General features: G+C 40.7%; 1 protein-coding gene across 3 annotated transcripts in view; it reads left to right on the forward strand.

Annotated features, from left to right (window-relative positions):
• The window catches only part of LOC124400780 (chemokine-like protein TAFA-2), a 30,158-nt gene that overhangs the window by 4,575 nt on the left and 12,955 nt on the right, over positions 1–12,628 (forward strand). The window contains exon 1 of one of the 3 annotated variants that reach the window (XM_046872534.1): positions 10,890–11,159. The exons of 1 other annotated variant lie outside the window; for it this stretch is intronic. In XM_046872534.1, the coding sequence (XP_046728490.1) occupies positions 11,137–11,159 (23 nt within the window). In that variant the 5' untranslated portion in view covers positions 10,890–11,136. Of the gene's footprint in view, positions 1–10,889; positions 11,160–12,628 lie in introns of those variants that run through there. One more of the 3 variants, XM_046872533.1, reaches the window with a different exon arrangement.

The following is a 12,628-nucleotide window of genomic DNA, read 5'->3' on the forward strand; positions in this document are numbered from 1 at the left end:
GAAATAGATCAGTGGTGGAGAAGAAAAGCTGAACAGGTTCATAAGGCTGATGAGGTTCAAAGATCATGTGCTGAAAAAAAAAGATGGTGTGAGCAATAAAACTTTGCTGAGGTGTTTGCCACGCCCACATCTAGTTGCTAACAACCAATGGTAGTAAAGTAAGTAGAATGCATGTGATTGGACTACCAATGGAAGTAAAGACAGTAGAGTGCATGTGATTGGACTACCAATGGGAGTTAAGACAGTAGAGTGCATGTGATTGGACTACCAATGGGAGTAAAGTCAGTAGAGTGCATGTGATTGAACTACTAATGGGAGTAAGGACAGTAGAGTGCATGTGATTGGACTTCCAATGGGAGTAAGGACAGTAGAGGTCATGTGATTGGACTACCAATGGAAGTAAAGACAGTAGAGTGCATGTGATTGGACTACCAATGGGAGCAAAGTCAGTAGATTGCATGCGATTGGGCTGCCAATGAAAGTAAAGACAGTATAATGCATTTGATTGGACGGCTAATAGGAGTAAAGACAGTAGAGGTCATGTGATTGGACTTCCAATGGGAGTAAAGACAGTAGAGTGCATGTGATTGGACTTCCAATAGGAGTAAAGACAGTAGAGTGCATGTGATTGGACGACTAATGGGAGTAAAGACAGTAGAGGTCATGTGATTGGACAACTAATGGGATTAAAGACAGTAGAGGTCATGTGATTGGACGACTAAAGGGATTAAAGACAGTAGAGTTCATGTGATTGGACTGATGACCTTACCAACAAACCCAATCCTTTTCTATTCTTTCTTTTCTATATTTCCAAATATAAAGAGGAACTTTTCACCAGTCCTATATTTAGGCCCACTCTCAAAAAATTCTGCATGAGCTAAAATATATATAAAAAGCAATAAAAACTGTGGAATTGTTCTTCAGAGGTGGTGTGAATGGAGCTCTCCGACAAGGTGATTAAATTCCCCCGAAAGATGAGATTTGTGGCAGGCATCACGTTTTCACGAGGAACTCTTCCTCCGATGCTTTAAACAATATGAGTTTGCTTGCGGTGCAGTCAGACATAATTAGTGCACGGTGACTCATCGGGAATCAGAGCAATGAAAATACACAACGTGCGAATGCGGCGTTTTGTCACAGATCTGAAGCACAAACTATAAAAATAGATCAGATCCTGTAGAAGGTGGAAGCACACCAACCAGAACATCAACCCTTTTTATACTCGCCATTTACTTCCTTCACTCCCTTTATTACATTTCCTTCTTTGAATGATCATCGTGTGTGTGTGTGTGTGTGTGTGTGTGTGTGTGTGTGTGTGTGTGTGTGTGTGTGTGTGTGTGTGTTAAACCCCTTGCACATTTATCAAATCATTGTGGGAAACATAATGTTAACTCTATTTGTTTTCTCGCTTATAAATGGAGCAGTGAGCACTTTATGAGAGATTTCTATATACCTGCTCTTTCATCAGCCAGTCATGTAATCAAATAATAAAATCACAATGAGCAGAAAATTGAACACACAACATGTGAAACCCCAGAGTGGATAAGCTAGAAAAAAAAGCTGAAACCCACATTTCTTCAGGTTCCTCTCCTTTCAGCCAAGAACAGGAATACGAGAATACAGCATTAACTCATTCATCCACAAGGAGTGATGTAGGTGAGAAGGCCTCGGGTGCAGTCAGCGTTCACATTCACCCACAAAGGTGTTTAATAGGTTTTATAGCTCTATAGCAGGAGATCTTCTAGTCCAACTGACTTTTCGAAAGCGATGCGTCCCACAGTTAACGTTTATGCCGATACACATTGTCATGCCGGAACAGGTTTTGGTTTTCTTGGCCAAATGTACACACAGAAATTCGTCGCTATAATCTTTTAAACCATAACAAAAAAGTCTGTTGTCTGGCAATTAGCCTGATGACGGTTCGTTTTACTTCCACGCAAACGCACACGGCGTACTCTAGAGGAAAAGCCGTACCGACTGTGGGGCGGCATCACATGACCCGTGTGTCTGAAGGTGCCATAAATGAGCCTCTGGTGTAATCCAATCTCACAAACGAGCCTGTCAGTTAGTAGGGATTACAAAACCCCCAGTGGAGATTGAGAACAGAATAACTTTGCTGTTGCATTGCCGTAGCAACTGTAAAAAAAAAGAAAGAAAAGAAGGGAAGCGATGCTCGTTTTTTTTTCCCGTTCTTTTGCACTCACACCACTTTCATAATTCATTCATTAAGGACTGAGTTAATCACATTTTTTATACCCTTAAATACACTACATTACAGAGTAAATACATGTGAAGTGCACATCCTCTACTTCTTTTTCCGCCTGCGGCCATTAGAGGTCGTCACATAAATTTCAATATATGTCAAAGGTATTGGGACACCTGACTTTTCAAACAAAAAACAAAAACGAAAAATGGTGTAGGCACAATTGTACACGGTGTTTGGACTCAGTAGAATTAAAAATGTCCACGTAAAGTAGGACACCAAAACTCCATGAAGATACAGGATGGAGTGGAAGACCTTAATTATCCTGCTATAAAGCTCTATAGAGAGAGTATATCGGGCACATTTGGGGTGAATCTGAACGCGGAGTGCACCTCAGATCTCCTCACCTCACCTTCATAGGTGCCTGGCTTTTATTAATGCTCTTGTGGCTTAATGAACACACTAAAGGAACATCTTCCTGGAAGAATGGAGGTTATTATAACAGCAAATTATAACTCAATGTGAAATAGATGTTCAACAATAAGAACATGACATGGAACTAAGATTATGGAGATAATCTCCTTATAGGTATATCAGTCAGGGGCGTTAAATAAAAGTGAGCGGCTGGATCCTGGGTCGGCCGTGCCAGCGAGCCCCGGCACTCCGGCGAGCTTCAACGCCGAAAGTAAAAATAGAAACGTGTTCTGACACTTCACATCGCACCTACTTCCTTCCTGTCACAGGACAAGTGTCTGCCATGGTGTTCGGAACACACGTTACTCCTCCCTTTCCAGTTGTTATGCGACGGTAAAATGCAGCGCACTAGCAGGGAGTTATTCCTAATAAACCAGGACAGATTATTATTATTGTTTTTAACCAGTTTTAGCTTTTCTTATAGAAATTAGGGAGCAAATTCAGTGTTCAGATGCTAAATCAGTGTAAACCAATGTAACACATGAGAGACAAACTGTTAAAATGCTGGTCCTGACATGTGTTGGGCAATAAGGAGGAAACCAGAGATCCTGGAGGAAAACTGAACCTGCAACATTTACTTCTAAACACTTAATGAATGGATCTGCTGTGTGGGGCAAAACTCATGTATTGTATTTAGCTACAGTTTCAGTTTACAGTAAAATTGCAATATTTTCCTTTTTATTTCATTTCACATGCATTATCAAACTGTAAACTACAATCCTGGCAGAAATGTTTTATATGGAACGAAATATCTACAAGGAACGACATTCTAAAAGGCCAAAGCAAATTACTGTAAATAGGGTTATAGGTTGAAGGTTTAGGATTAGTGTCATGGGTTTGAGTTAGGGCTTTAGGAGTAGGGTTAGGATCAGGTTTAGGACTAGGGTTGGGGTTAGGGTCAGGGCTAAAATTAGGGTTAAGGTTAGGGAGAGGGCTGGGGTTAGGGTTAAGACTAGGGTTAGAGTCCAGGCTAAAATTAGGGTTAGGGTTAAGGTCAGATGTAGGGCTAGGGTTAGGGTTAGGGTTAAGACTTGGGTTAGGGTAAGGGTCATGGTTAGGGATAGGGTTAGGGTCAGGGATAGGGTTAGGGATAGGAAAGGAATATGTTTCGGGTCAGGGTTATGGTTAGGGACAGGGTTAGAGTTAGGGTTAGGGTCAGGGCTATGGTTAGGACAGAGTTAGGGTTAGGGTCAGGTTATGGTTAGGGACAGAGTTAGGGTTAGGGTCAGGGTTAGGGTTAGGGTCAGGTTATGGTTAGGGACAGAGTTAGGGTTATGGTCAGGGTTAGGGTCAGGGTTAGGGTTAGGCACAGGGTTAGGGTTAGGGTCAGGGTTATGGTTAGGGACAGAGTTAGGGTTAGGGTTAGGGTCAGGTTAGGGTCAGGTTAGGGTTAGGGTTATGGTTAGGTACAGGGTTAGGGTTATGGTTAGGTACAGGGTTAGGGTTAGGGTCAGTATTATGGTTAGGAAAGAGTTAGGGTTAGGGTCAGGGTTAGGGTTAGGGTCAGGGTTAGGTTAGGGTCAGGGTTAGGGTCAGGTTTATGGTTAGGGACAGAGTTAGGGTTATGGTCAGGGTTAGGGTCAGGTTTATGGTTAGGGACAGGGTTAGGGTTAGGGTCAGGGTTAGGTTTATGGTTAGGGACGGGTTAGGGTTAGGGTCAGGGTTAGGGTCAGGGTTAGGGTTAGGGTTATGGTTAGGGACAGGGTTAGGGTCATCGTTAGGGATTAAGTTAAATTTAGGATTGGGGCAGGATTATGGGAAGACTAAACTCCTTTTTAAGGTTAAGATTAAGGGTCAAGGTTATGGATTAAGGATCAAAGTTAGGAGTGAGGGTTATGGGTTTGGGTTCATTGAGACTGTTAATAATCTTTTAGTATTCATGTGCATTTACTGAGCAAAAAGTCGAGCACACAAGCAGAAGAACGGAGAAGTACAAACTTTACAAATTCGTGAATACAGGAGCACATCTTACACTCGACAATGTCGTAATGTAATAAATATAATGAAGTACAAAAGTCTCGTTTTGTGTTAAATAATCATTCAGTTCCATTTTTCCCTTTGATTTGCAACAGGATTGGATTAAATTCATTCTTTATCTCTTTCATCTCCTTATTTAACACTGGTGCCATTTCAAGTAATTTATGATAAATGATAATGATGTGATAAAAGACAATGATAAATTCATAGAATTGCAAAAACTATTTACCATTTAAACCATTTAAAAGGCTGGGTTTCAAACATGACTCCACTCCTCTTTACTGCATCTGACATCTATTCTCTAACATTTCTACCATTTTCCACTAGTAATACTAACATTAGCTTTTGGAAAACATGTTTTGTTTATAGTTTACACTCAGTGTATCAGTGTGTATTAAAGCAGAGAGTCTGTGATGTGATGTTCCACAGGGATAAGCTTTGGCTTGGAACAGGTTGATGGATGGGAACGAAAGTCAAAGCCACCATTGCTGATATGCCATAGTGCCACTACCATATAAAATCAAGTAAAAGGCTAACATAAAAAAATGACCTATTAGTTTCCTTTTAAAGCTAGTCACGCTGCGACACACGATCCCTTCTTTTTCCGAACCATATCCATAATTGATGTGGCCATTGCAAAAAAAAAAAAAGATAGAGCAATTAAGGGTGGAATCAAAAATAGTCTGCGTGTGTTACGAACCATCATAAGTGAAGAGTGGAGAAGAAAGAGAAGGATTCGAGATTGATTGGTAGGAATGATTTGAACAGCTAATGGGTGCCGGGTGGAATTTTAGGGACATTGATTGAAACATCACACTGGCATTAGGTGCAACAGGATCATCAGGGCAGGAGGAAGAGCAAGCAAAAGGAGGACGCTTTAATCAAAAGACAGTTAACGGAAGTTTCACCGGATCAGGAGATTAAACGACAGAGCGCCACCATTACCAAATGACACAGAGTGCTGTATGATACATTATATGTTATAATATATATATATATATATATATATATATATATATATATATATATATATATATATATATATATATATATATATATATATAATTTGAGGAACATGACATTTTTCTGTTTCAGCACTAGACAACCTGTTTCAGCACTAGACAGCTCCATGAACATATACTTCCTAATGGTTAAATGGAAGACTTAATGTGTAATTAGATGTTCAAAAGTACATACAGTAAGGTGTCCACAAACTTTTGGCGATCCAGTGTAGAAATAAGTCTTTTAAGTATTAACCCTTATGTTCCTTTGCAGAGACCCAGTTTTATTTTATTTTATTATTATTTTTTTAAGAATAAAAAGTGGAACACGCCTTAATGAGCCGGAGTGAATGTCAATAATGAAAAGCTTCTTGTAGAGGCGATGCCAAGGTCATTTCAACCTCTAACTAACAAGGTGAAATAAAAGTGTTACTTAAAACACACACACACACACACACACACACACACACACACACACACACACACACACACACAACAGTACCAGGAGACAGATTCCCCAAGCACAAAACCCTCCAGAAATATTAGTACAAAGGATGTAAAATAAAATTGCTTTATACATCAATGATACTCTACAAAAATAAAACCTTCTCTACCACTCCACCACTCATCCCTCCATCATTTACCACTCCACCACTCATCCCTCCATCATCTACCACTCCACCACTCATCTCTTCATCCTCTACTACTCCACCACTCATCCCTCCATCATCTACCACTTCACCACTCATCTCTTCCTACTCTACCACTCCACCACTCATCTCTTCATACTCTACCACTCCACCACTCATCCCTCCATCATCTACCACTCCACCACTTATCTCTTCATCATCTACCCCTCCACCACTTATCTCCCCATCATCTACCACTGCACCGCTTATACCCTTATAATCTACCACTCCACAACTGATCCCTTTATCCCTTCAGCATCTACAACTCCAACACTCATTCCTTCATAATCTACCACTCCACAACTGATCACTTCATCTCTCCATCATCTACCACTCCACCACTCATCCCGCCATCATCTACCACTCCACCACTCATCTCTCCATCATCTACCACTCCAACACCCATTCCTTCATCATCTACCACTCCACCACTTATCTCTCCATCCTCCACCACTACTCCACTCATCCCTCCATCCTTTACCGCTGCTCACAGATCTCACCATCCTTTACCACTGTATCACTGATGCCTACAGTGATAAATAGACCAGCTTTTGTGAAATGTATACAAACATCAGGCATCATAAAAACCTTGAGTTTGAGAAAACGATCCAAGAAAGAGATTCAGAAAATGGTTCTAAAAATATCACAAACTTTGAGCTTGATAATGGAAAGAATGTGGCAGGATAAAAACAATGAAGCCTGTCTTTCCTCTAATGCGGGTTGTAAATTTATATTGCGTTATATCACATTTAATGATCCTTCAGTCCTACAGGCCTCTTTGTTTTTTCAACCGCACACAGTCTTTTGAGATGGCAGGTGTGTGTTCCTGGATGTCAGCACTCAGTCATAGCATCACATTTGCCAAGTTCCCTCCTGCTACATTCACAAAGCTGAACTGTGAAGTTCAAGGTGACACCATCCAGACGCCTGATCACTGCAACTAAATAGAAAAGAAATCTCTATGCATTTAGTGAGGAAATAACCTTGAGCTTAAGTGTTCAACTCAAACTTCAGAATGAAGGAAAAGAGTCCAGATGGTTTGTTTTTTTTAGATCTTCTGAGATCTTTACACATAGTCCAGAATGGTTCAAACAACAAAAAACATTACATGTGACAGTTCACTGGGTGGAAAAAACACCTTGTTGATAAGAAAGAGTCAGAAGAAAATACCAGGCTGGTTCGAGCTGCCAGGAACCGTAGAGTAACTCAAAATAATCGCTCTTTACAACTGTGTTGTGCAGAAAAGCATCTCAGTCTAGACATAAAACATCAAACACTGAATGAGTCTGTGAAGAACCTTTAACATCCAAGATGGAACTTTTCCACTACACTAAATGAAGCATGAAGTGGGAGAAATTGTGTTTTTTAAAGACCTGTTTACTAAAATCCTCTTTGGTTCTTCCTGTCACCTTTATATTTGAGTGCGTGATGGGATGTAATGGGATGAGGTATGAGGTGATGGGATGTAATGGGATGAAGTATGAGGTGATGGGATGTAATGGGATGAGGTATGAGGTGATGGGATGTGTTGCTTCATTGTGAGAAGATTATTGGAAAATGTTTAAATCAGTGGCTGTTCCTATTTAAGTGGAGAGAGAGAAAGAGAGAGAGAGAATAAAAGAGAAAGAGAATGACAGAGAGAGCAACATCAATGGAATGAAAGCAAAAGAAAGAGAATGGCAAAATGACAGAGAAAGAAAGTCAGAGACAAAATGAGAGAGAGAGAGAAAGAGAGAGACAGAATTATAGAGTGAGAGACAGAGAAAGAGAAATAGTCACAGACAGAATGGCAAAGAGCGAGAGAAAGAGAGAGAGAGAGAGAGAGAGAGAGAGAGAGAGAGAGAGAGAGATGGAATGATAGTGAGAGACAGAATATTCAAGTGAAAGATAGATAGATAGATAGATAGATAGATAGATAGATAGATAGATAGATAGATAGATAGATAGATAGATAGATAGATAGATAGATAGATAGATAGATAGATAGATAGTCTACAAGCAGAGTGAAATGTTGCTGGATATTTATAATTAGTTTTTTTTTCTGAAAGTTCTTCTAACTTGCACACGTTTGCTTTGTGAGCTACACTTTTAGGTTCGGGGTCAGTGCTTGGTGTCGTTCTGGATGGAATGATTTGTATTTTTCCTGATTTTTTAATTTATTTTTTCCTAAATATATGACACTTGCTCCAGGGAGGTTCATGCCACACTGTGCAACACAAAACACAGCAGAAATCCAATTTATGAGAAAGTCTTTAAGGTCCGTTATGTTGCTTTGGCTGAATTACCGCGTCCGACCGACGAACCTTCTCTTTATCCCGTGTTATTCATTTTTTCACTGATCAGCGTTTTCTTTTTTACCTCCAGATTCTGCGACAGTCATCACCTTAAGCACAGAAGCACATTTTCAATACATTTTTTTTTTGTTTATGCCCTTATGAATATTTGAAGAAAAACATTAGGTAGCATTTACCAGTCATTAGCAACCTCCAGTGTGTGGAGAAAAGAAAATGTGGTGTGTGAAAGGAATTAATTGAACTTATAAAGACCTGAAAACCTTCAAGTATCATTTATGGACACGATACAACACGAGTCCTGCATCTTTAATAAGTACATTTAATCCATAACATCAAGATGTGTATACATGTGTAGCCTAGCATGTTCGAATCCCACTTGTGCATGTGGAGTTCAAATGTTCTCCTGTGCTTTTGAGATGTCCTCTCCCGTTTGAATGGATGCATGATTATACACTATATGTATTTTTTGAACGTCACATCCACTACATCTCAGTGGGGTTTCTAGCTCAATAACAGGCCACTCAAGATCTTCCTCTCCAACCCATGGAAACCAAATCTTCACAAAGCTACACTAGATTTGGGTCTCCTAGTTTAAGTGAAGGGAAAAGTTTATGCAATGCATCCAAAGACGTCCTGGACACTTGTGAGCCTCCCAGTTTTGTGCTGACAGTTTTAGAAGAACCACATGTGGCTTTTGGAAAAGCCGGGTGTCCCAATACTTTTAACTGTGGATTGTATGTGGAACTGTGCTTCATGACCCCCATCAAGGGGGTCTAAGAGTTCCATAGGACAGGTTTCGGGCTCTCTTGTAACCCTGTGTGTGATAGAACAGTATCGAAAATGGATGGATGGATGGATGGATGGATGGATGGATGGATGGATGGATGGATGGATGGATGAACAAATGGACAGACAGAAGGATGGATGGATGGATGGATGAATGGATTAATGGATGGATGGATGAATGGATGGATGGACAGACGGACTGATGGATGGATGGATAATTGATGCACAGATAGACAGACAGATAAATAGACAGATGTATAGGTGGATGAATAGATGGATGGATGGATGAATGGATGGGTTAATGGAGGAATGAATGAATGGATGGATGGATGGATAGATTGATGGATGGATGGGTGGATGGATGGATGGATGGATGGATGGATGGATGGATGGATGGATGGATGGATGGATGGACCTACTGATGGATGAATGGATGATTGATACACAGACGAACAGACAGGCGTATAGGTGGATGGTTAGATGGATGGATGGATGGTTAGATAGGTGGATGGATGGATGAATGGATGTATGGATGGATGGATGGATGGATGGATGGATGGATGGATAGATGGATGGATGGATGGATGGATGGATGGATGGATGGATGGATGGATGGATGATTTCTACACAGATAGACAGACAGATAGACAGACAGATGTAAAGGGAAATGGATGGATGGATAGACGGGTGGATGGGTGGATGGATGGATGTATGGATGGATGGATGGATGGATGAGTAATGAGTGGATGCATTGATGGATGGATGGATGGATGGATGGATGGATGGATGGATGGATGGATGGAAGAATAGATGGATAGATGGGCTGACAGACAGCTGGATGGATGAACAGTTGAATGGATAGATATTCACTAGACAGGTTATTTGGTGTTGATGTGAATCTCCAGTTCTGATGTCTGAGATGATGCTTCTCAGTTACTACCCCAGTAATCTCATGAAACTTGGATGGATGGATGGATGGATGGATGGACAGATGGACTGATGGATGGATGGATAATTGATGCACAGATAGACAGACAGATAAATAGACAGATGTATAGGTGGATGGATGGATGGATGGATGGATGGATGGATGGATGGATGGATGGATAGATAGATAGATAGATAGATAGATAGATAGATAGATAGATAGATAGATGGATGGATGGATGGATGGATGGATGGATGGATGGATGGATGGATGATTTCTACACAGATAGACAGACAGATGTAAAGGGAAATGGATGGATGGATAGACGGGTGGATGGGTGGATGGATGGATGTATGGATGGATGGATGGATGGATGAGTAATGAGTGGATGCATTGATGAATGGATGGATGGATGGATGGATGGATGGATGGATGGATGGATGGATGGATGGATGGAAAAATAGATGGATGGATGGGCTGACAGACAGCTGGATGGATGAACAGTTGAATGGATAGATATTCACTAGACAGGTTATTTGGTGTTGATGTGAATCTCCAGTTCTGATGTCTGAGATGATGCCTCTCAGTTACTACCCCAGTAATCTCATGAAACTTTGAAACACACTTATTCTGTTTAACCTGTGATATGAGGACTTTTCATTCCAGAGCTTCTGCATTGAGTGCGGCTGATCTTATGTCCTTTGTTCAGTAAGGTCGAAGCCGTGTTGTGAACGGTGCTCACTGGCCTGTGGCTATTCAATTTGTTGTGGGGAGTGGAGAGCTGATGAAAAGGAAGTGGCTCACAGGGTAAGAGATATTGCAGGAGATATGATGTTCCTTGTCATTTTACATTGTGTGAATTATTAGGGGGCCAAGCACCATAGGTTTGCTATTGTTGTTCTTTTTTATTCTTGAAAATAAAATGTGGCATATTCATTTGGCAGGGAACTTTCAGACCATATTTAGGGCCAAAGCTGTTGCAAGTTTGAGGTGATAGAGGGTTTGATTGTCGCAGAAACACAACGAAAGAAAATAATAACTTCTGTAGAAATAATTATATATCTATTATTATCACTTACTGTCTGTTTTGAGGCGATGGGAGGAAACCATTGAACTCAGAGGAAACCTACAAAGCCAATGAAATGCGGTTAGCATGTAAAAGGTTTAGCGCACGTATAGAAAAAATCTACGGCTAGCTATATGAAGAAATGGGATCCGACAGAATACAATAGAATTGTGCAAAGTAAAGGTAGAAGAAGGTGCAAATGAAATGGTATAAAAAGTAGACGCAGATCTGGCGACAGTAATGAATGCCGTCCCGAGACTCTGCAGTGTAGATGAAGGTATTCGGAAATCTTGGATGGGTTTGGGGATTAGTGCCATTGTGAAGAGATGAATTGTTCCTGGTGCGGCAGTGGAGCCTTCAGTAGCACTCACGGGATAAGAAGAAGAGCGGACGTTCCATCATCAGTCCATGATGATGAGTCTCGATTGTCCTTGATAGAATGTAGCTAGGTAATGATGAGGTTCACACCACCCTCTGGAGGGCTTTCTGGTTCTGTACCACAGTGAGATACGGTTCAATGATACATCCATAGAAGTTGAGCTCTCAGAAGATAGATGAGCTTTCCTTAGTTTCTTTAGGACTGATTTCCTTCTCAAGCTTGTAACAAGCACACTATCTTATATAAAAAAAGCCATTGTGGTGGATTATATCTTATTGCCTTCATCCTGCATTTACGCTCTACATATCTCAAGTTATGGCAATCCACAGACTCAGCGACTGATCACTTGTTTTTGTTCAGCCATAAGTTATGTGCTTTCTAAACATCTAATTTTACATTTGATCCCCTCCATTCTTATTAGAAACTGTTCCACATTATCTGTAGAATTTGTACTCATTTAGCCACAAGGGCGTTAATAAAGTGATGTAGGTGAGATGAGGAGGTCACAGGTGCAGTAAGTGTGAAAAATCATCCCGAAGGAATCAACCAATAGGTTTTATAGCAGGAGATCTTCCACTACAACCCATATAAATGACATGTTCATGGAGCTTAATTTGTGCACTTTGTGGAATAGGTTCGGATCTCCTAGTTTAAGTAACAGGATGATAGGTGAAGGGTTGGTGATGGAGCACCCTGGGACTGGCTTCAGGGTTCCCTGTGAGAATTTGTTGGATAAACAGTATAAAAAATGGATGGATGGATGGATGGATGGATGGATGGATGGATGGATGGATGGATGGATGGATGGATGGATGGATGTGCACAATATCC

Source organism: Silurus meridionalis, chromosome 18, assembly GCF_014805685.1.
Source record: "Silurus meridionalis isolate SWU-2019-XX chromosome 18, ASM1480568v1, whole genome shotgun sequence".
NCBI lineage: Eukaryota > Metazoa > Chordata > Actinopteri > Siluriformes > Siluridae > Silurus > Silurus meridionalis.